The 25,043-nt window shown below is 44.7% G+C and overlaps 1 protein-coding gene across 1 annotated transcript in view; it reads right to left on the bottom strand.

Annotated features, from left to right (window-relative positions):
* LHX4 (LIM homeobox 4) overlaps window positions 1-24,678 on the bottom strand; it is a 64,252-nt gene extending 39,574 nt beyond the window's left edge. Inside the window, exons 1-2 of the mRNA XM_027868655.1 lie at window positions 24,603-24,678; window positions 1,674-1,845 (exon numbers count right to left, since the gene is read on the bottom strand). Of these exons, the coding sequence (XP_027724456.1) occupies window positions 1,674-1,845; window positions 24,603-24,678 (248 nt within the window). The remainder of the gene's footprint in view (window positions 1-1,673; window positions 1,846-24,602) is intronic.
* Window positions 24,679-25,043: the final 365 nt, after the last annotated feature.

Raw genomic sequence — 25,043 nt, 5'->3', positions numbered from 1 at the left:
ACACACACACACACACACACACACACACACAGACACACACACGACTTTGTCTTCCCTAAGCTTCTGTTGACTTGGCCTAAAGTCAGCAATGAGAACCAATGGGATTTGCCTCATTCAAGAAGCCCATGAGAGCTGGCATGGAGCAGGGGTCTACTGGCTTGGGGTAAGGAGAAAGAATGTGGGCAAAAGTATGAAGTAAGGAGGGTCAATTAACAGCATCCAAGTGAACACCAGGAAAAGGGGGAAAAACAGGGGAAAGGGACATAGGTGAGGAAGAAGAGGGAGCAGCAAGACTACAAAAAGCAGGAGAGGAAGAAGCTGGAAGTTCGTCTTCTACTTCAAGTCCACAAACACTTCCTGAGCCTGGGCCCAAGAGGGATTCCACAAAAGGCAGAAGATGAAGTCTTGGGTCTTAAGCAACACTCTGATCTGTATGGGGAGGCCAGACTCCCTCACAGGAAACAGAGATGAGCACGAGGCAGTCGGTATCTGATTGGGTGACCAAATGGACGGCAGGCATAGCCCTGCACCATCCTCCACCCTCTGGTTTTCATCTGGACAGATGCTGTAGATGAAGCCCAGGCAAACAACCTCTCAAATAACCTCTCAAAACTCAAACTGGCCTTAAAAAATCTGAGACTCTAAGAAGGATCAAATCCTCAGCGTCGTCATTGCTTGCAGAATTTGCTTCTCTAAATACTTGGATTTAAAAAGAGAAGTTCTGGAAGAAAAGAAGTTCTAAAAAAGAATTTCTATCTCCACCTCCACTTACCCTCCCACCCCCATCTCATGTCCAGGTCCTTCTATCTTGGGCTGAGCTTGTTTTGATTAGAAGATGTTTCCACACAATGCCAAACATCTGAATGAAACCTGAAAAATGCAATCAGTCATTCAGATATCTACACCCTGCCCAGGGACATTCTCATGTCTGAATTATTAGACAACTTCTTGTCTCCTTCACGAAGCCTTCCCTGATTAAACATAGTCCGCCATTCTTATGCCTCACTTTCCTCATCTGTAAATGGGGAATAATATCGGTAGTCCCCCAACTCAGAGGACTGTTGTGAAGGTCAAAAAGCACTTTGCAATCTTTACAGTGCTGTACAGAGTGTCTCAGAAAAAATCTTAGGTTGACCTAAAAGTCAAACCAACCAAGCTAAAAGATTTGCCAACTTACAATATCTAACTGACACAGCCAGGACCTTATTTGATTCAACAAATGTATATTAAGCACCTACTGGGTACTAGGTCTTGATAGCTTAAAAATGAACTAAGACCATATATGTGAGGGGCCAATCCTTTTTCTATCCTGCCATCTTTAAGGAGAAACAAATATTCTGGCCAAAACCTGAGAGTAGACGAGAGGGGTAAGACAATTTCCCCAAAGTCAATTTGTCTGAAAAACAATTCCCATGATGGCAATGGTGATGGTGACAGTGATGATGACAGTGATGGTGATGGTGACAGCGATGATGACGGTGATGGTGATGGTGATGGTGAATGGTGAGGCTCAATGGCTGTGCCCTGGTTTTAGTTATTTTGCTATCACAACCACCAGGGGTTTCTCTCAAAGATGCATTACAATGGGGCAAATTGCCCCACAGCCCCTGGATGAGTAGTCCTCAGCACTGAGCAAAGAGAGACATTGATTTTTTTATTTTTTTTTAACTTACTTGAAGAAGTCTTCTTTGCAGTAGACACTCCCCGCTCTGGAGAAGCACCTGTCGGCCAGCTGCATCTGGCAGTCTGCACACTTAAGACAGGAGCCGTGCCAATGCCTGTCTAAGACTTTGAGGATGAACTTATCCAAGATGTGCTGATTGCAGCCGGCACACTGAGGGATCTCTGAGGAGGCAAGAGGTGGCAGAGAGGATGGAAGGAGAGGAGAGAGAGAGAAGAAAGAGCAGTGTCAGCCTTGTGCATGACCAGTCAGCAGGCAAACAGAAACACTTTGACTTTGGATTCCATTCTACTCTGCTCTTCTAGAGAGAAAACTAAGGTAGCAAGGGAAATGACCCATACTGTGTTACAGCGAAATCAATTATATGCCATTTGTCCATTTCCATTCTGGTTCAGTAGAGCCATAACTATGACAGGGAAGCTGGGAAGGGTGCTGAGGGTGACTGACAGGGGTGGGGTAGGGGTTGGGGTGGGCACATGGTTTTTCTCTGTCAATGTTCCTCTGGTCCACTATCTCTGAATCTCAGGGTCCTCCACTGGTTCTGCATGATGGGGAATAATCATACTAGGTCCCTTGTCCAGGTCCAGGCCACCCCGCCAAGGTTCTATCAGCATTGCACCCCTTCCCCAGGGCTTTCCTTACCTCTTCCCTCCAACCCTTGACTTTTCCCCATGTTTGGGGACCGAAAATCATGTGTTGTGTCATGTGGTCCCAGGCTGGACTTTCTGGGGTGTGCACTGTCTCTCTGCGTGCACAACTGTTCTTTACAAGATAGACTGTCTTCATCCACCCACAATGTTCAACTGAATTTGCCCTGTATTCCACAATTCCTAGTTAGTATCTGGCAATGGGTTCAGGAAGTCCCAAGACAATATATATATATATATATCCCCACCTTACTTGCCTATGATTTCCATCATTAGCCAGAATTATCCTCTGCTTGTCCTAAAATGACAGATGCCAGATTAAGGCCATGGCCTCAGAAGTCACATGAACAATAAAGACAAGGGATATTTGCTATGGGATAGAGATCTGGGAGGAGGCTATGGCATCTCTGGAGCTCTTGGGTAGACACAGCAACAGCATGGCTCTCTCTGCCCCTGCCCGTTATCCAAGGCCTGTCTTTCTACAAGCCTGTCTAGATGTCTTTCTGATTCAAAAAGAATCAGCCACTGAGTTTGGCTGGAGTCATGCAAAAAGAATCATCTTTCAATGGTTGTGAGGAAAAATGAGAAGAAAAATCACCGCCACTTCCACTCTCTTATTTCTGTGCTCCCAAAGTCATCAGACCTGAAAGTCAACCTAACAAAGGGAAAAGATTCGCCAGCTGACAATATCCCCCTGACACTGCCAGGACCTCATTCAATTTACCAAGTGGGTATTAAGCACCTACTGGGTACTAGGTCTTGATAGAGCTAATTGCTTCTGTGGGCCTTTGACTTCCCTTCTATGAATTCATTTTAAAACCTTACTCATTTTGACTGCCTGTGTCACATAACTCTACAATACCAGTGAACACCATAAAGTTCACCTTAACCCTCATATGAAACCCATCCACATTGCCCCCATTATATTAATCAACAGAACAGTCCTGCAGTGTCAGTCCGATGTCTCGTCCTGTCTCAGGATGGTTCTGGGGTCTCAAAGGACGTTATGCTCCAGTGGCGCTCAAATTCTTTCAGGTTCTGCCTCTCTGGTAAGTCTTGATGATGGCCCGTCCTCTGAGAACCGGCCTCAGTATGACGCCTTTCAAGCCAACGGGCTGAAGACCACTACCCAGAGCGGTTCCTGTTTTGGTGGGGGGTTAACTCCACGGTCTCTGAAGTTCCTTCTAGCTCTAAGATTCTGTGAAGTAGAGGCTGAATTAAGGTCATAGGGCTGAGCCAAGACTCACCATCCACTATACCTTTACATTCTACTCGGAGCCATAACTGGTCATTTTCGTAGCTGGGTCACTCACTCCACAAGCATTTAGTAATGCTTTACTGTCCACCAGGCACTGTACTTTGTGTTGGGGATAAAGAGACGAAACAAAAACAGCCCCTACCTTCTTCCATTCTAATGAGAGAGATCATAGGTACACAGTAAGTATATACATGACACACGCATGGCCGACGGCATAGAAAAGAAAGTACCTTAGAAAAGAAGGCACTAGCCACTGGGGAGACCAGGAAAGGCTTGTTGAAGATGACATTTGACTTGAATCTTGAAGGCAGCCAGGGAAACCAGTAAGAATTGGAAGATGCTCAGGGGGCAGCTAGATAGTGCAGTGGATAAAGCATCGGCCCTGGATTCAGGAAGACCCGAGTTCAAATCTGGCCTCAGACACTTGACACTTACTAGCTGTGTGACCCTGGGCAAGTCACTTCACTACATTGCCTTGCCAAAAACAAACAAACAAACAAACAAACAAACCAGAATTGGAGGATGCTCTAGGCTTGAGGGACAGTCAATGCAAAGGTATGGGGATGGGAAATGAAGTATTAAGTGTGAGGAACAATAAGCAGGCTGAAATACATCCTCAATACAGGTAAAATGGGAAGGTAGTGCCATAGATACTGGGATACCTCAAGGACACTGTTGGTGTGAAAGAGCGGGACAAAAATGTGACTGGAGAGCAGTTCACATAGGTTGTGGCTACTGGGAGAGAAAACTCACGCTTCCTATTTTAATTTCATTATTCTTGCTAAGTTCTAAGCTCAGTTGTTTCTGAACTTCCAAAAGACTACAGGTGCTATCAGCACTGTCTAAATGTTAATGTCCTGGTACAAAGCCCTGATCACCTAGCCCTAGTTATAACTCTGAATATACTGTGGACTAGAGTGATAAGTGAAGGCTTAATGAGGATATAGTACTTGACCTAGTCTTTGGAAATATAAACTTTGGAATGTAGATAAAGGAAAGAGGAACTTCAATGAGCCCAGAGCCCTTAAGATAGAGCATAAAGGAGATGAGTTCAATGTCCTTATATCTTAAACTCAGAGGAGGACTCAGAGAGATGTGCTTCCTATACGACTGGGTCTCCTACAGATGGTCAGGAAGAATATTCTAGAAGATGGTCTAGAAAAAGATTCTAGAAGAACACAACTCTAAACCCTCTGACCCTCTGACTTAGTAATTTTGCCAAACAAAATCTACCTCAGCCAGAACACTGAGTAACACTCAGTGATCCAGGATCTGGGTCAGACACACTGAGATTAGTTAACTATGGAGATAAGATAAAGAAAAAAGGTGTTTGGTCCACCAAATGGGGGACAGCTAGGAAAGAAGGCCTCTGTTGCCCATACATTTGCCTGGAAGGAACAAGGTTAGCTTTGAAGATACCTGTCATTTTGTAAATCCTCTCTTTGTTCTTTTAAATCCTTGTGTTGATTAAAACCCAAATATAGGGAGTGTGCCGATTTCAGGGATCAGCCAAAGAGTGGCAAGGAGCCCAGCTAGATACCAATTAATAGGAGCTAGTGAGTTGAGCTTTAGCGCCTACCAGTGGAAGAAAAGTGGGGGGGGGAGCGGCAGGGGTGTTCGGGGTGGGTAGAGCAGCAGAAATGGGTGGGGTGGGCAAGAGGCTCGTGGCAGGACAAGGTCACGATGAGAAAATTCCCAATTGTGGAGCCCTGTTTGGAGGGGAGGTGGGGAACAAGGTTTGAAGGGAAAAATTTGAAGGGGTCCAATAGGGGTCAAAGGCAAAACCAGAATGACAGGGCTGGTCTAAATGATCTCTGACCCCTTCCGGCTTTAACCTTCTATTATTGAGTGATGTCTTGGAGATTTTACTTTCATGATCCGCCAGCAGTATCTCTGCTACTGAAATCTCAAGCAGAGCATGGAGTCCCCCCATAAGCAAAATTATACATACACACACACACACACAGAGTCTGTATATGCATGTGCATACATATATACATATACACATATGTATATATATATGCTTACATATATGAGTATATATATTCCTAAATGTGTATGTATTTTTTCCTGTGAAGTCATTTTTAAAGTGTCTTTTGCATTCACATGATCCTCATTTCCAAGCATCCCCTCCATTTCCCCTTGCCTTGCAAACTATCCATTATAACAAAGAATAAAAAAGAAAGAAAGAAAGTAACTCAGCAAAACTAATCAACACATTGCCTGTGTCCAACAGAATATACAATAGACCAAATCTATAGTCCCCCATCTCTACAAAGATAGGAGGGAAATACATTTTCTCAACTTTCCTACTGGGAGCACTTCAATGCAGTAAGGAGTATATACTCCCATGGCTCTTCAAGCCTCCACCCCCAACACCACCCCACCCCCACAGCCGGGGGCTTACCCTAGAGACATTAGACTCTGCTGGAGCAGTCTAAGTACAAATGCTGACTTGATATCCATAATAAGCTTGAGCCTCTGGATGAGACAGGGTAACTAAAATTCTCCCTATGAGCACAGCCCTCCCCCAGATAGATGAATTAACTCTTTGGGGGCATCCCTGAGTGCCCTGGGAAGGGTAATTTACTAAATGGCCCCTTGGTGCCCTAAAAGAGTTAATTACTCACCCTGGTTCACCAGGGGAACAGGGCCACTCTCCCAACATAACTTTCTGACAAGGGAATACTAGAATCCAGCATATATACATATATAATTATTGCTATTTTGCTTCTTCTCGAAGGGAGAGATTTAGTGAGATTCCTCTTCCCATATACAAATGCATGGGGGTAAGTACCTAGGATGTATGCACATAAAATTTATTTCAAGGAAGGTATCTACCAGGAGTCTTAATATGATGAGTATTCAAGAGAGAATACATTAGTGCTAATGTATGCAGAGAATGTCCCCATCGTCGGGGGAGTTTGTAGAGGCCTGTACATGGAGAGCATGTACATAACATTAAGGAAGAGACACAAAAGCAGACAAGCTGCAGCTCTATCCAGATGGAGAAGGGGGATAGTCCCTCCCAGGCTGGGCTGTTGAAATCGATGGCTTTCAAAATGGGGCCTTTAGACCTCACCCTCAGCCCTGCAAGTGGTCCTTAGAATGGTCCAACATGCAAGTTAAAATCAAATGCGTGTTTGAGTGAGGGATTTTTTAAAGTACATTTTAATTGATCTATCTATCCATCGACAAGCTTTTATTAAACACCTACTATGCACTAGGCACTGTGCTAGGCTATAAGGATACAAAGATAACAGCTGAAACAATCCCTAGTTGGAAGGAGTTTAGATTTCCCACTAAAGATTTGAAGCAAAATTTTAAAAATTTTAAAAGGGGAATTATTTAAGAGGAAGTTGTGAATTTCCTATGGGAATCTTTTCCTGATCTCCTTAGATGTTGGTGCTCTCTCCTGTCTTCTTAAATGATGACATATATATTATATATATATATATATATTTATGTATATGTATGTGTGTTTGTGTGCGTGTGTGTGTTATATATCTATTTCTGTACATATCTATCCATCTATGTAGATGTTGTAATCATCCCTTGTTGCTGTTAGGTCATTTTTCAGTTGTGTCTGACTTTATTGTGCCGTGTGAGGTTTTCTTGGCAAAGCTACTGGAGTGGTTTGCCATTTCCTTCTCCAGCTCATTTTGCAGATGAGGAAACTGAGGCAAACAGGTTTAAGTGACTTGCCCAGAGTTATACAGCTAGTAAATAACTGAGGCCAGATTTGAACTCAGAAAAATGAGACTGGTATTCCATCCACTGCACCACCTCCCTACTCCCAACCCCATATAGCATGTAAACCCTTGAGAGCAGGGAATGTTTTTTGACTGTTTATCCTTAGTTCCCAGCACTATGCCCAGCACACAGCACACCTTAAATGCTTGTTGAATGGCATTGGATCAGGGGCAATACTGATTGTTGCATTATTAACATCACAATATTGCTGTGGAAAGGGGGCTTAAAGCTGCTGAGAGGCAGTCTGGGGTCTCAGAGAGCTGGCCTTGGGCGACTTTGGAGAAGACCTGGGTTCGAGCCATCACCACTCCCATATATACACATGGACTAGTGGTGGGATCCTTAGCAACTCACTTAACTCCTCTGTTCCTCAGGCAGCTCCCTGAGACAATAAGCTGCTGAGCGTGAGCCAACCTGCATCAGCGGAGGGAGTCCTCTCACTGGGAGTGCCCAACACCAATGACGTGACAAATTAAAAGAGTAAAACGCTTCAAAGCCTACATACAAGGTGTCCCCAAACTCTTAAACTTTCTGCACTAAGGTTTTTGGGGACTCCCTGTGCTATGCATGTCTCCATCACAGCAAGAAGCGGGCAGATAGTTTAAGTCAGTGGTGTCAAATTCAAATAAAAACAGGGGCAGTGAAACCATTCATGAGGATCCTTGCTGGCTGCATATTGACTTAGTTTTAAAAGACAATATTATCTATGTTTTATTGTATTTTTATTTCTTTTGTTAAATATTTCCCAGTTATATTTTTTTAATTTTTTTTTTTTTGGTGAGGCAATCAGGGTTAAGTGACTCTCCCAGGGTCACACAACTAGTAAGTATCAAGTGTCTGAGGCTGTATTTGAACCCAGGTCCTCTTGACTCCAAGGCCAGTGCTCTAGCCACTGTGCCACCTAGCTGCCCCTCTCCCAATTATATTCTGATCTGGTGCCCATGCCAGTCAGGAGTGTTGCAGACCACATGTGGCCCCGTGTTGGATACCTCTGGTTTAAGTGATCCAGAGGACCTTTTACCCTCCCTGAAGTGATCTGCAGACCAAAAAGATGGAGGACCTGGTGCTAGATCTCCTCCCTTTGGCAAAGCACATGAGGCAATGTCACAGTGCCCAGGGCTAGCCCAGCCTGGGAGGGACCATCCCCCTTCCCCACCTGGATAGAGCTGCAGCTTGTCTGCTTCTGTGTCACTCCCTTAATGTTCTGTTTCTCTCCATATACAGACTTTGAAGCAAAGAATTCTCTAGGTGCAGGAGCAAAGACTCAACTTGCCTTGGGAAAACTCATCAAATCAAACCTCATCCGCTCATTCCCCTCTATCCCATGGTTAAGGGTCAGGGGGAAATATCTCACATCAGCTTTGGAACTAGAAGCCACCGTAGAGGGGATTGGCCCAACCTCCTCACTTTCCAGATGAAGAAACTGAAACCAAGAGAGGTTGTGACTTGCCAGGGTCACACGGCCAGTTGGGTGGCATACATCTTGACCTGGAGCTGAGCTCTGAATGATTCTAAGACCAGTGCACTAACCACTCCCCCAGCCTGCCTCTTTCCTATGCCCCTTCTCTGTGTGTGCATGTACGCAGCTGATATGACTCTTCCAGCCACTTTGTACTTCAGGATGTAAAGCCCTGGATAGGTGGTCATTTATTGCATTATATAGTCTGTTACATTCTCAATGCAGACAATACGGACCTTAATTGTAGACCTATAATGAATTTCTTATTTTTTAATGAGTGCAGCCTTGATCTGGACAGGGCTGAAGTGAAAGCCGATCACCATAAATGTTATACAATTTCTATGTGACAAGAATATTGCCAAACCCCTGCTAATAACTCGCACGTTATTTTTTGTTTAATTTTTTTTACTGGACCTATTATTTCAATGATGTAGGGCACGCCCAATTAGAAACATCCTCTACTCTGCAATGTCTAGTCCTGGAGAGTGGCCTGAGACAGTGAGGGTTGATGGCTTCCCACTACCCTTCCTGTCTCTCTTGGCCCACTTGGCCTTTGGTATCTTACAATGATAGTAGAATCTTAGAATCCTTAGTTTCCTTCAAGGCTCAGGTTGGGAGTCACCTCCTATGGGAAGCCTATCCTTTCCAACCTTTTCCATGTCATATCCCCACCCCCCACCCCCAGGAGAATATATATGTATGTTCATTGAGGGCAGGAGGTATTTTCTATTTTGTCTTCATATCCAAAGCTCCCAGCCTGGTGAGAAGGGAAGGTAATACATTTATTAAGCACCTACTATGTGCCAGGCATTATGCTAAATACTTTTTAAAATGAATATTATCTCATCCTTAGTAAGGGCAGGGGCTGTTTTCCATTTTGTTTTTATATCTGCAACTACTAGCATGGTGGAAAGAAAAGGATACATACTTATTAAGCACCTACTATGCGTTAAGCACTTTTTTATAGATATTATCTTGTTTAATCCTTACAGCCACCCTAGGAAGTGGGTGCTATTATTATCCTCATTTTACAGTTGAAGAACTAAGGCAGACAGTGATCAAGTGACTTGTCCAGGGTCACTCAGAGGCTAGATTGGAAATCAGGTCTTCCTATCTATGGTGCCCAGCTCTATCTACGGTGCCACTCAGCTTCTTCTGGTGCTTTGCCTATTACTTTTTATTGGAGTTACAATTTCATTGGTAGTAGGAATCCCTGGAGAGAAAACTCCCTCTTACCAATACATTTTGGCTCTGCAATTTAGGACCTTAGGCATATGCCTGGGGATAGTGAGAAATTAAGTGCCTTGCCCAGGGTCACAGAGCCAGTATAAGTGTGAGTTGGAACTTAGTCTTCCTGACTGGCTCTCTACATGCTACCTTGCATATAGTAGGCTCTTCTTAAATGCCGATTGGATTGGATTGGAGTTGGTTGGATAGCATAGGCAGTCCTGTGGGACTCTCTGTGAAGAGCTCGAATGGGGGCGGCTAGGTGGTGCAGTAGATAGAGCACTGGCCCTGAAGTCAAGAGGACCTGAGTTCAAATCCTACCTCAGACCAAACACTTGACACTTACTAGCTGTGTGACCCTGGGCAAGTCACTTAACCCCAATTGCCTAAAAAAAAATTTAAAAAGAACCTGTCTAGTTATTGGGATGTGGGGCACTGGTTATTTTACTTAAATTAATAGTGCCTTTTAAAAGATGGGCAGTGAGGAAAACCCTCTGAAAATTCTATGGATCTCTCTCCAGGCACAGAATATAAGGTTCCATGTTACACCAAACATAATGTCAAAAGGGATCTGGCCAGCAGCTTTCTCTAGTCTGGACTGGCATTGTGAGTTATTCAAGAAGATTCCTCCTTCTAATTATGATGTACCCTCCAAAGTGCCTAGTACAGTGCTCAGCATGAAGTAGGATCCCAATCAGCCTATTAAAGTCAATTTAAGAGGGAAATATAATGGAATCCTGGAGAGATGAAGTCAGGGATGGAGCAAGGGAGGAAATAGGAAAATTGGGGAAAGAACATGAGGAAGTCCAGAGGACTTTTTCAAGGTTTATTATTAGCAATATTTTATGCATATGTATATATACCTACATATAATATTATATTTTGTATATTAGTAATAGATAGTAATATATATATAGTAACATATGCATAATAACATATATGCATATATGTTGTTGTTATTGTTGAGTTGTTTCTGACTCTTCATGTCCTCATTAGGGGTTTTCTTGGCAAAGCTACTGGAGTGGTTTTCCATTTCCTTCTCCAGCTCATTTTACAGAAGAGGAAACTGAGGCAAACAGGGTTAAGTGACTTGTTCAGGGTCACACAGCTAGTAAATATATGAGGCTGGATTTAAACTCAGGTCTTCCTGACTCCAGGCCCAGTGCTCTATCCACTGTGCCACCCATCTATCTGTCTGCCCGCATCTATCTATCTATATTTTATTATTTTCCCCCTGAATTCCAGTTTATTCCAGGCTTTCACATCTCTAAATGTACCTGATTTTATGAGCAAACCAGGTTATATACAATATACTTTGAGCACCTAAAGTGACTTTAGATCTGCAAAAAGGAACCCAAAATAGCACTGTGGTTTGGCACATAAGAGATACTCAATAAATGCTTGTTTCCAATTGAATTCCAATTCACCTAATCTCCCACTTTGCAAATTGGGGTTCTCTTTGACTCTCCCTCACCTGCCACATTTCCAACACCTCTCAGATACATCCATCTGCTCAATCCCTGCTCCCAGCACCCTGGAGAAACTCTTATTATCACCAGCCTGAATTATTGTAATAGCCTCCTACCAGGTGGTCCCATCTCCCCACTCTCTCCTCTCCAACCCTTCCTGCAGACCACTGCCAGACTGCTTCCCTTTGTATAGACTTGGTATTGTCACTCTTCTGCTCAGAATTCTTTAATGGCTCCCTATTGCCTATGAAATACAGTTAAAATTCTTTTGCCTGGCATTCAAAGCCATATACAATCTGGTACCACCCTCCTTTCCTAATCTTACCTAACACTAAGATCCCATGTACATTTTATCCTGCAGCCAACCTGGACTTTTCACCATCCCCAGAAGCATCCTATATGCTCCCATCTCTGTACTTTTGCTTATACTATTCTCAGCATCTAGGGGACCACTAAAGCAACATCCATTGCCTCAAAGCCCAAATCAAATGCTACCTCCTCAATGAAACCTTCACTGAAAGGGACCTTTCCTGCCTGGATCTCAGGTAGAACTTTGTTTGATCTTCTCTTATGCCTTTATACAGTATTATTATGTGCTATAATTATTTGTGAGTGTGATAAATCCTACTAGACTGTAAACTCCATGAGGGCAGGGACCTTGTTTTATCTAAATTTTGTCTCTCTCTGATACTTAGCACAGTGTTCTGCCCATATTATTCAGCAAATATTGGATGAAGTAAATGAAATTAAATTGAAGGAGAATATTCTATGTCTTGGGGGGGGGCAAGTAGTCTCTTGTCATGTGAATCTCTCATTTAAGAAAAATTCATCTTAGCAATGTCGAATTACTCTTAACATCATATTAACAGTTTGCCATAAGTACCTAATCCCTGAACAAGTGGACAAACCGTTCCCCTCTATCTGCCAAACTCAGATCAACCCTCATCATAATGCAGCTGAATATCTCAAAATTCTCCTTCCATCAAAACTTAGGAGCTTTATTGAATTTTCTTTGTTTTCTGCTACAAAAAAAACCAAACCCAGAAATAATAATCATTATGTTCCATAATGCCTTCTCTCTGTTTAGAGCTTTTAACTCTTTCAACATGTTTTTCCCTTAATCGATCTCATTTGATCCTTTTGACTTGCAGCCATCTTAACTAAGATCTGCCCCTGTGGGGCAGATAGTATTCCTAGTTGACAAATGAAAAAAAAAAACCAACTGAGGCATTAGAGTTAAGTGGTTTGCCTAAGACTCACCAGGGTAGTTAGTGGCACAACCAGGACTTTAAAAATACCTCCCAATTGTTCTACTTCTTTCTTACCACATAATAGTCCTTGGGCTATAAGGCTCTGAACACATACTTGAGAAGCACCCTCCTACTGACTTTTCTTGTAAAAGTATCTTGGAGGCATTGTTCTCTACCTGTGCTGGCGACCGCTTCCAGATAACTAGAGGTTTGTCCAGTTAATTCACTTCACTTCTCTTCAATTCTATAGATGCTTAAGTGCTCCTCTGTCCAAGCAACTTTATGTTAAATCTAGGTAGTATATGCCTAGACAATGCTTAGACTGATGATCTTACCTTGGTGCTAAATGAAAGGAGAAACCTCACAGGCCTTTTTGAAGTGTAGTTGGAAATGTACACATTGGAATAAAATCCTCATTTCTTCCCTCTAACTCTTTTTTAATGCACATAAGGAAAATCTTAAATTTTAATTTTTTTCTTAAATTTCAGTGGCTAGTTCATACAGAGAAAGAAATAAATCAGTGTCTTGGCTCACTGAGGAATAGAAAAAATAAAATTTGTGATTTCAAGAAGCAAGTTAGGAAAATACTCTTGGTGGTAAATACATAGATTCATGCTGGGATGGGGATAGGGAAGGGAATGAATTCTCAAATGTATCTATGACCTCCCAGAGGATATTTCTGGGTAGGGTATCATCCTGTGAATGAAGATATTCTGCAACATTCACACTGAAGAATTATAATCCCGGATGAAAAGTGACCAGGATGCATCTAGCCATAAGATGACTTAAAATTGGGGAAAAAACAAAACAAAACTTGGCCCCTCCATTGTCCCAAATCACATATTTTCATTTCCATTAAGGAACAGCAATTTCAAAAATTCAGTTTTCAAATTCAGAGTTGCAGCCCCTCATCACCAATAAGACACATATAATGTTTCTTAATACCACCAGATTTCCTTCCTTGCTTTTAATTAAGATTTTCTGCATATCTGGGATAAGTAATGACTATAAGTCCCTATAGTTTCTGTACTCTTAAGGTACATTTCACTTCACACATAAGAAACCACGTTTAAAAGGAGTTGATACATCCATTTCCCTATCAGAGACATTTCATTATTTATTCTCCAACGTCTAGGATTTGGTTTTCTTTCCTCCCCATCTCACACTCTTTCCTTCTCTCCCTCCCCCATTTTAAGTTGGTTTATCTTGAAGAAGCAGTAACACAGCCACTCAAATGCTCATCATAATAAGCTGATTGTCTAGTTTCAGAAAGAGCAAGACATCATTTTCTGAAAGAATAGTGAAGAAAAAATTATTCCAGTCCCAAACTGGTATACATTTGTTTTTAAGAATAGAATATTGTATGCATAAATACATACACATTTAAAGTCCTTAGGAACACAATCTATTGCCAAATTTTTGTGCTTTTTTTTCCTGAAAAAAAAAAGACTGCCCTACAAGAAAAAAAAAACAACAATGTGTAAAACCTTCTCATACCATAGTCAACCACCATCTAATACAATCCCCTAAACTCTCTTTCTGCTACATATCCTCCTTACTGCCATAACTCCTTCTAATGCTGATCTCTGTGTGACCATGCAGCAGTCTGAATTGCTCTGGAAAGCATACACATACGCAGAACACTTTTGAAAATAACAAATTCAGAGGCATACCTCAAAGGACTTTCTTTAATATGATAGTTGGGTTGTGGTTTAGAAGGGTTTCCCTGGCCATAAAAATTAACTGTACAAGCATCTCTTCAAAGGTCCAATTTTTTTTAATATTGTATCAATATTCTTCAGTAGAACATTAGATGTTCTCAGTTTAAAAAAAAACCCAACTGAAAATCACATTAAATAAATCCATAATGTAGCTCTAAAAATGCTTTGGGACAATTCTCAATTTCTACTCTACTAAGAATAAATAATTCTACTAAGAATATGTAATAATGGATTACTCCAGTTAATTTCTGATATTTTATTTTTAATTTTTTTGTTTTTACATTATATTTGTTTTCCTCTTTTTCTCACTCTTCAAACTATTGCTTATAATAAAGATTTAAAAATAAGGAGGGAAAAAAAGTGGTTCAACCAAACTAACTAATATTTGAACATGAAATATTCCACCCAGAATCTTCCACCTCTTCAGTGGAAGGAGGATTTTAAATTTTCTCTATTCTTCCTTAGTGCCAACCTTGGGTGCCAGTCTATTTTTCTTCCCCCTCCATTTCTAAAGTACTATTTCACATGTTTGTCAATCCATACCCCACACAGATAAAACTTAGTTAAGATGGCTGCAAGTTTTGCCTCCATTATGTTATCTTCAGAACCAATTCCCTTAAAATTCCCTTGCATCATGATTAGAGTGAATTGGGCTTTATGGACCCATACTGACTAGGTAACAAGAGAAAGAGATTTGAACAAAGATATACCAAAATAACCAGAGAGGTGGAATCATATCATAACCCCAATCTCTAGTGTAGTTAGCTCAAGGAACATTTTTCAATTTCAATAGGCAATCTGCAATCAATTTCACTATTGACCACTCAATCCATCTCCATTCCCTCCCCCTCCTGAAAGAGCATTTCATAAAATGTCATTTTGCATTCCAGATCTGGATCAGGACACCCATAAATGTGCTGAGGTGAAAGCACAACTTGACATTTGAGTCTCTTTTTAGCTGGTCCCCAGTATTAGAAACAATAAACTCCAAGGAGTTTCTCTCTCCAAGGAGGCTACTGATAGTACTAGCCACCTGTGCTTCATTCTCAAAGTTTCTAAAAGTACATTCCAAAGAGTGTATTACATAGTCTAAGTAGACCATAAAGCATCCTAACATACATGGTCACCCATAATGAAATCCCATTACAATGAAAAAAAATTTTGTGGACAAACCAATTTTCCTTCCCAGCAGAGATTTCACTAGACTGGGAATGACAAAGTGCCAATTTTAATACTTTGAACCAGACGTTCTTGAAGATGTTCATGCTACATAAATTGAAATCTGCCCATATCTCCATTTGCTAAATCCAGAAGTTTTAGCCAGTCGACCGGATAGTCCGTGTGCACATTTTTGGTTGCGTTTATCCCCCCAAAGAAAGCAGGAAGAGAGTGGGACTTTTATTGTAATGAGAACAATGACTCATTCTAATACAAGTAAATTCTAGGATTCTTTAAATCACAGTCTCCTAATCCACTTCAGTCAGCATAAAACACTCTCAGGTGCTGGAATCCTCAAAGCACCTTGAACCTGGACGGGGGAGGGGGAAATGGAGAGCTTTCAAATCTTAGATATAGAACGTGTCCAAAAACGAGGTCATCCTTCTCGGCTAGACTGATTGCTAGTCACCCGCCAACCTGGATACTGACAAATATCTCAGCAATGGAAGGAGATAGATAAGAGCTTGTCCTCGGCTCCCCTCCAGCCCACCCCCTAGAAAGCATGCTACAATTTCCACAAGGTGATAGATTCTAATGACTCAGTTTTTCATTCTACACCAGAAGCACTGTTGCAGAAATTTTCTTAAATAGTTTAAAAAAACTATTTAACTCTGAATTCTCATTTTTCCTGTATCTGTTCCTTGCAAGAAAGTAGGTAAGGCGAGAACTCTCCTGACGGTGGTTTTCCTAGGTTAAGTCTGCTTTCACCGTTGCTAGCTATCATGGGTGCTAAATGATCAGCAGACAATGGTTAGCATAGAGCTGGGGCGCTGCTCTGTGTTAGAGTCTAAGACAAATAGGTAAAGCAGCAAAGGTATTTTAATATTTTACACCCTGTGGGTCAAATAAGGTTGACAACAATGGATTCAAATAAGGTTGGTTCAAAATAGAAAAAAATGCACTCAGTCATCTTTGCTTTGTCTTCGTGATGTCAAAACAACTGCTTGGACAGTTGTGTTTTTTTTTAACCCCAGCATTGACTGGATTCTTGGGGGGTGGGGGGGAACTGAATTGATCAAATGTTTTGGCAGCAGTGTAGACAGACTTTAAGTAATCAAATGCCTTTAGGACTGGTGCATTGCTCTAGCCCTACATTTCCTGATGTTTCCATCCCATCTTCCTTGATTTTTGAGTCTAGGAAGGGTAGCCCTCATCATCTTCAATGTACTTTTCTTTATAGACTTCTCATTGCTTCTAGGTATATCCTGCTGAGCTCTGCTATACAATTCTTCTCCTTCCTAAAGAGTCTCACCATTTAGACTCTTTTAGACAGCTATCCCAGCCTCTTTAAAATTCTCCCGTCCTGGAGAGAGTCAATAGATCATTGCGTCAGAATAAAGTTCACATATTAGGCTTAATATCGTTACTGAAGTCATCTTCTGTGCACAAAACGACCCGCATTGTGTCGTTGCCTTCCCTTGCCCACCTTTATGTCTTGACTGTCTAATTTACATGATCAGCACCTTGGGTAGGGACCTTGTCTAATTCGGTCCTAAACCTGCCACATTATTAGAATTCCCGGTAAGGTCTGAATAATAACTACGATAATCGCATAACCATCGTTTAATGGAGCGGTTAGTCAATACAATGATGATAGTATAGAGTGCAGTTGACTCTAGAGAAACAGGCTGACTAGCCTCTCAGGTCTGCTGGGGAAGAGACAGGGGGATACAGAGGTGGGCGGGGGTGGAGGGAGAGAACTCACTTGTAAATGCTTCAGTCTGGGAATGCTGGAGCCACTAATGTCCCAGTCTCGGTTTCATTTTGTCCTTGCGTAAGGCTTGACCTAAAATCTGGGGAGCGTCGGGGGAGGTTGGTGGGGGGCGGGGCGAGGTTGGAGGCTAGCGTAATGTGACGACCAGGGCGAAAAATCCTCACAGCCTGGGAGTGGGGGGGGGGGGGAATCCGCTCTGAAGGACAGGGATGTCACGGGCGCGGGATAGACACTTTCCCAGTCTCGCCACCACCTGCAACCTGTGCCCCTGCCGGCCGTTCTCACTTCACAGCACTAAAGTAGTCTCTCCAAAGTGCAGTCGTTTTTCGGCACTTTCGAGGGAGTAGGCGGTGAGAGGATAGGAGGGTGGTTCGTTTTCGGGAACTACAAAATCGGAGATTTTGTTGACGCACCTCACTGACCCCGCTGCCGCCCCCAGCTCCGCAGCGGAATTTGGAAACAAGGGTACCAATATATAGGACTTCTGAAGAGGGAGACTGTCGTTTTCTGCGCTCCACTACTCTCTCCAGTCATCGAAAGAAACACAAAGGGCAGATCCACTCAGAATCAGACCAAGTGATCCACCAAGGAGAGCACCAAGCGCTCTAAAGTGGCACCTCTCCCTGTTAACCCCGCACTGTCCAGTCACCCAGACTGCCCGGAAAGCTGCCTTGCTCCGCCTCCTTTCCCCTCCCCCCCGCCCCAGTCTCCGCCTAGGCATCGGCAATAGTCCCTGGGGTCACCGGAAGGTCGCAGGGGGCTTGGCCTCCGAGGCCGTAGGGCACTACTCCTCAACCTGTAGTTGCAGGGAAGCGCCAGGTTTCTCCCGAACAGACCCTCAAAGCCCCGTGGGCTGATGTTGGGGCTCAGACTGCCACCAAGCTAGGGACCAACTCTGCACCTGTGCCTTTAGATGCCTATTGGGGAAAGTCCCCCTAAACCCTGAGTCCTCAGCAAACACCATAAATCAACTAACTGGATGGGTCCAGTAACCTACTAGAATAAGATTTCCATTCCTCACGCTGATCTTAAAGGTTCACCACTGCACTACTTTGGCATACTAGGATTTTCAGAGGCCAGAGTCCCAGGTCCTCCAATATAGGTCCAGGGTCCCTCCCAGTCCCGCTCCTCAACCCTGAGCTCCCTTCTGTCTACGCCACCGCGACCTGAGATCCAGAACCAGCCGGCGTTGCTCAAGTTTCTAGAAAAGCTTCCGCCCCAGAGACCACAAGCCTGGGCTTCAGAAAAGTTAGGATCCAAGTCCTGCCCCGGATGGCGCGAACACAGCTAGATTTTCCAGGTCAGACAGGTAGTAGTTCAAGCTATTTTCAGGTTGGCCTGGGGGGGGGGGGGGGTTGCTTTAACAAGAACTTCATACGTGACTGTTGACTGGTTGGCAAATAGGGCCGCTGCCCTTGGGTTTCTTTGATTTGGGTTTAGGGTTTGGTTTGATTTTCACTGTAAGGAAATTTGGTAGAAATTCAAACATCTATTTCCATCCTCCACCTTCCGAACCTCCAGAAGAAGGAAAAGAGAAGAGACAGACCCTAGAGACTATTTTCCTTTAAATACATAAGAAATGATTCAGGGGAGATAGTAAATGATGTCCATTCATCAACAATTCAAGGAAGGGGGGGTGGAGAAGAGATAAAGATTTATAGCGACAATGCCCTTGAGGGATAGAAGCGGGGTTGCCTTAGATGGGGCCAAGTGGCAAAGATCTGGAGCAGAGAATCGTTTTCCCGGTGGAGGAGGCCACGAACCCTTCCCCCCCCCTTCTGTGACACAGATCTGATTAAAAATCAAATCAAATTTATGCTTTCCACATGATGTTAATTTTTGGAACAGCTTTGGTTCTCCCAGGAGATTGGGCAGCGGGGACGGGGTCCAAACAAGAAAAAGGTGAAGTGAGATATGGTAGAAGGAGCATTCATTCTGTCCTAGTCTTTCATCCCTACTTGGATCTCCAACCTCTCCCCCTTCCCTTCCCAACATACACAGAAACACCAGATTGCAGAAATGAAAAACCTTAAGAAGAGGCCCCCTTGAGAAGATGTACTTTCTTATGTCTCTTTATTTCTGGTTGTAACTGGAAGAGGGGAGAAGGAATCCAAATTTTCCCTCTCCATAGTGTTACTGGATTGGGGTAAGTCGATAAATCATTCCCCCCTCCCTTTCTCCCCAGTCTTCCATTGTCCCTAGACCTTTTGGGCCAAGTGGGAGGAGGAATTAAGCAGGAATCAAATACACTTGTGTGGCATATATGGATGTATTGGTGGGGACCAGCGAGGTTAGAAATTTAGTGAGGTACTGGAAGGTCAGTGAGATGAGAATACAGAAAAGGCTCTGCTTATCTACTCCCCAAGTGTGAGGAAAGAGAAGGATGACTGGTTTGCCAGTTCCACTTCCCGATCATCTCTGTCCCCAAAAGAGGGACCGTCAGAGCCCCAGAGGAACCAGGTGTGGGAGCTAAAACAACTTATTTCAGAGCCAAGATAGATGGCCAAACATTCCTCTTAGCAAGCAACAAAGAATTCATTGGGAATAAGGGTTGAGGGGGAGGATGGACAGGAGTAACAATTAGACACAAAGAAAATAACCTGCAATGCCCCAACACACTGATAAGAGAGAGTCAAAATCTCACTTTGTTACTCGAAGTCGGAGTAACTCCAGGTCTGACAGTTCTAGAGAAGGTCGGAGCAGTCCCTTTCTCTAAAAAGCAGACCTTCAAAGGCACGTCAAATAGCCTTAAGTAAAGGAGAGAACAACAAGTCCCTTGTCTTTCGACCTAGCGTTTCGTTTTCGAGACTGACAGTTCCTGGGTTCCCCAAACCGTAGGATCATAGATTTAGAGCTAAAAGGGACGTTAGACGTTAACTCCAAAGGTACCTTGCTGCTTACATTAGTTCATACAAAAACACTATTTAAAAGGTTAAAAGTAGTTGAGCTGGGACCTCGGGGGAGCCTAGCCCTGGAGTTAGATGGGCATAAAGGCTGGTGGAATTTATATGAGAAAGGGGAATTCATCCCCGTCCCACCGAAAGTCTTGCTCACTCCAACGACCCGCTTTCCCAGAGACTGAACTTTTCACACCTTCTATAAAACCCCTGAGTCTTGGCGCTTTGGCTGGGTGTGACGGGGAGGGGGGACGGTAGGGCAGGTCAGAAACCAAGGGAGTCACCGCCACCTTTGCTTTTCCCCGAAATGAATTCAAGCGCGCTTGCCTACGGAATTGCGCATAAAGGAGTTCTAGGGAAGGTAATGGGGTAGTGAGAACAGAGCGAAAACAGCCCTTGGCGTCACCTTTCCCAAATAACTAGCAGGTACCGACGGTTTCGACCCAGAGATCTAGCCACCCAGCCCATTCCTCAGAAAAGAGGCTCCCAGACGTAGTGCTAAGACCAGGAACTGGAGGAATCCAGCCACCCGAGTACGGTCGTAAAGGGCAGCTCTCTCTCATTGCGCTCTGCCCTGGGCCGCGGGAGCACAGACTGGAGCCTAGGCAAGTGGCTGAGAGTAGCGGGGACCTAAAGAGTGGCAAAGAGTACTACAGGGATTGGAAGAGAGACAGTGGGGAAATGAAGAAGCTGCAACCACTTCACTATGCAAAACCTGCAAAGGGGGCTGTGAAGACGCCGAGCTTTGCAAGCTGAAGGAAACTGGCCTTTTGTGAAGAAGGCTCTTTCTTCGCTGAAGAATTGGTCGAGTCTCTTCAGTCCAGGCAGGAGAAAAAGGGGAGATATGAACATATAAGAGAGGTGGAAAAAAGACGGAGAAAGATAAATTGTTATTCCTTGAACTCAAAAAACTTTTCCAAAAGGAGAAACAAGTGAACTTCCGACTCCCTCGAAACAACTTGGTTTAACCAACCCTCTCCACGAAGAAATATCCCCGGAGGTTCAGGAACCTTCCTGGGGTTCAGGAAGGGAGGTTCCCACCCTTCAAGCCGCTGGCGTTCCCTGAATAGCATCACCCTTGCACCTGGCAAACGGAGCTGTCTCCCTTGGGTCCCGGGATTGAACGTCCCTCATCTTTCCCCACACCCTCCTCTCTCATCCTCCGAAACTCTCAGATACTGGGGAGTTGATTTGAAGCTACATGGAAAGTGTCAGACATGATGGAACAGAATTCTCCCGCTCCCCCCTCCCTCCATTACTCCCCACGCAATGAGTTAGCTGTGTCACCAAGGGGAAAGCAAATGCGTGGATAAGGGTGCAGCGGGAAGGGGGAGTTCAGGACAACTTCACCAGCTGACCTACGTGGATACACCTTATCCACTGCCAAGGGAGATCCCAGTTCTTTCTTTTTGTATTCATTTATTTCTTTCCTTCCTTACTTCCCAGGGTTTGAGATCCCCGCTGTCCCACAGCGATTTTTCTCCTGTGCAGAATAGAGTTTCCCAAACTTCACCCCATGTGCATTAGACCCATTGCAGACCAACAGCTAAAGAGGGTTAAGGGTTAATAAGAAAGCCACCCAAGGTAAGATACCGGGACTGAAATGTCAAGCTGTCGGCACTGAACCCCAGTAGGGTGGGTGTAGTGGATGTGTGTTCCGGGTCCCTCCTCCCAACTCTCTTCAACGCCTCGGCTCCTCCCCATACAAAGAAAAAAGCCTGACATTTGAGGTCCTAAATGATCCATTTGGGCAAGACGTTGCCTTCCTTGCCCCTTCGCCGCCCCTCCCCTTCTACTTGAGGGCTGCAAAGCTGGGATGAAAGGCAAGATGCAAACCCGAGAGCTTTATCTATAGGGGGCCTGAAACTGCGGGAAAGTAACAACCAGAATTCCCTCCCTGATACTAAGGACAAACAGCAAAAGCGGTACAGACAGAAAGATATCAGATCTCACTTCTTTGGCCCAGTAGCCCTCGGGCAACTGAGTCTCGAAGGTGTGCAGACAGAAGTCCCTTTCTCTCTCACTTCTTACTGCCTCCACTCACGCACCCTGAATTCCCACCTTTCAAATAGCACGGGAGTCGAAGTTAGTATCTCACAGTGCGTTCCGGGAGATTTAGGTGACCAGAATCCCACCACAACTGGGATTCTGGGACAGTGGACTGCGAGAGGAAACCTACTGCATATCTGAAAATACACGAAATCCAGACGCATCTATGCACACACAACTTGTGGACACAACACGACAACTACCCCCCCCCCCCGCCATGGGCAACACACACACACACATACACACACCAGCGGACAACACACGGACTAAAACACAGTCAGCACGGACAAACAATCCCCTCCCCAAACACAACCCTACCCCGAGAAATATGAGGGTCAGAACTCCAGACACTTGGAGGGAGAGTGAAGGGGATAAGAAATGCGGGGTGGGGGGGTGGGGGGGGAGGTGGAGGCTGAGGAAGAAACAGAGGGATGGGAGCAGGGAGTGAAAACAAGAAAGCTGGCGATTTCAGTATTCACACTTCTAGCCAAAAGCAAACTCCTAAAGGTGAGACAGAAGAGGTGTTTGCAGATAGTTGCCTACTAGAAGGAAGACCAATAACTGCTGATAGGGTAAAGGAATAGTCATTTCTTTTCTTTCTTTTCTTTCTTCCTTCCTTCTTTCCTTCTTTTCTTTCCTTCCTTCCTTCCTTCAACATCAAGATCCTCTACCCCTACTCTTCAAAAACTCCTGGAAGGGGGGGAAAGCAGACTCCCTCATTGGTAGAGTGTGCCCACAAGCTAACTTTCCTCTGTGCCGAAACCCAAACCAGACCCAAACATAGACCCGAAGAGGTTACACGTGGCAGGTGCAAGTCCAGAGTGGCAGGTAAAGAAGACAGGTCGGTTGGCGAGCTGTCCTTAGCTAAAATAAAGCGCGAGAGAGTAGACGACATTGATATATATCTCGCGGGCATAAGCAGAGTTCTGTAGCGAGAGAAGCCATTTGTCTCTCTGCACAGACGTGTAAGCGACCTGTGTGTGAACCTCACCTAGAGAACGTTTTTACTGCATCAACAAAACGTGGGAGAGGGAAGTCAGCTTCGCCCCGGAGAGCAGTTACCGACACCCAATTATCCGTCCAGGCACTTTCGATGTCGGAGCGTCAGCCCCAGCGAACCTCATTATGTGCACACTTTTGAGTACACAGATAAATACAGAGCTCCAGAGATAAGTATAAGCGCATAAGAAACATAGACTGCATCAGGTTAATCCTCAAAACAAACAAATCTATACATCCCTGCGCGACATATCTCTCAAAGCTTGGTCCAGTAGGAAAAGAGCTGGACAGAGTCCGGAGACCTAGATTGGAATTTTGGCTCCGCCACTTAATACTTGTGTGACCTTGGGCAAAGCACTCCGCCTCTCTGGGCCTCAGTTTCTTCCTCTGTAAAATGAGTAGGTTGGACTAGATTGTCTCTAAGACTTCCAGACCTAGATCCTACGAGATCTAACTACAGCTAATATTTCTATGCCTACAGGCAGAAGCCCTAGCTCGCAACTTCTTGCTTCACTCTCCCTCCCCCGCATTCCTTGGTGGATAGGAATGTGACTGACAGATTCCCTGACGCTGAGGAGTCTCCAGCGGCTCAGGCTGTAGGCATCACAGCAAAACAGCCCGAGAGAGATCTCCCTCTGCTCCCGAGCCCCTTGCCTGGGACCCTTCCCGGGGTCAGCCCCCAGCCTCCCCAGAGAACCGCGGGAACCTCTTGGGAGTTGCGCTGGGAGGAGGGGAGGAAGGAAGTCTTCCAACTTCTCGCCAGTCGGGGTGAAGTTGCACAAACTGGGTACCGGGAGCTCCGCATCTCGCCTCTTTGGGGGAGATACAAGGAGGAGGCATTCTTCTCCCCCAACCCTTGGCCTTGTTTGGCTCTCCCTCCCCAGATCTCCCCAGCCAGCACACTCTTCACTGGCCTCTGAAAAGCTGCGAGCTGGCTGGGATTCCACCGCCTGTCCCCAGCTCAGACCAAGGACAGAGCTTTCTTGTTTGGCCTCTAGCTCCCAAAGCCCGAGGGAAGGACCCCTCACCCCAGTCTCCCCCATCTGCCACTTCCCCTCCATAATATCAGCCCCAGACTCCTCCCTCTCTCCATTCTGCCTCAACCTTCCCCAGCACTTAGCTCCCACCCGGATCCCTCCATCCCAAGCTCCTCTCATAGCCGTAGCTGATCGTTACCCTCCCTGCACCAAGCAGCCTCCGAGGCTGCCAGCTTTCTTTATTATTAAATCAATGAGGGGAGAAAAGGGGGGGTTGTCTTACGTTGCATCGGTACACCGAGGATGTCCGGGAGCCCCTTGACAGACCCTTCCGTGGTGACGGTCGAGCTCTGCATCATCTTGGACAGAGATGGGAAATAGCTGTCTATGGAAATCTCCCTCCCCTCTCTCACTCTTTCTCTCTGACTAGATTCAGAAATTTCAAAATTAAAAAAAAAAAAAAGATAAACCCCAAACGAAATAAGCAAAGTCACAATCGAAAGCCAGTCTCTTCACCCCTCCAGGAGGACTTGTAGGCTGGCACTCCCCCCCTGCCCCCCCTTCCACCCTTTAGACTGTTTCAAATCCCTTTGATCCTGCTCTCCCGGGTTAGTGTGTATCCCGGGTTAAGGCGACGCTGTTGCTGCAGCTCTGGCTCTTTTTTTCCCTCCCCCTCCTTCTTCTTTCCTCCCTCCTCCTTCTTCCCCCCTCCCCCCCCCCCCCC

Source organism: Vombatus ursinus, unplaced genomic scaffold (assembly GCF_900497805.2).
Source record: "Vombatus ursinus unplaced genomic scaffold, bare-nosed wombat genome assembly UNPS02014789.1, whole genome shotgun sequence".
Classification (NCBI taxonomy): Eukaryota; Metazoa; Chordata; class Mammalia; order Diprotodontia; family Vombatidae; genus Vombatus; species Vombatus ursinus.
The sequence above is the reverse complement of the archived record's forward strand: the minus strand, read 5'-3'. Positions and strand labels throughout refer to the sequence as shown.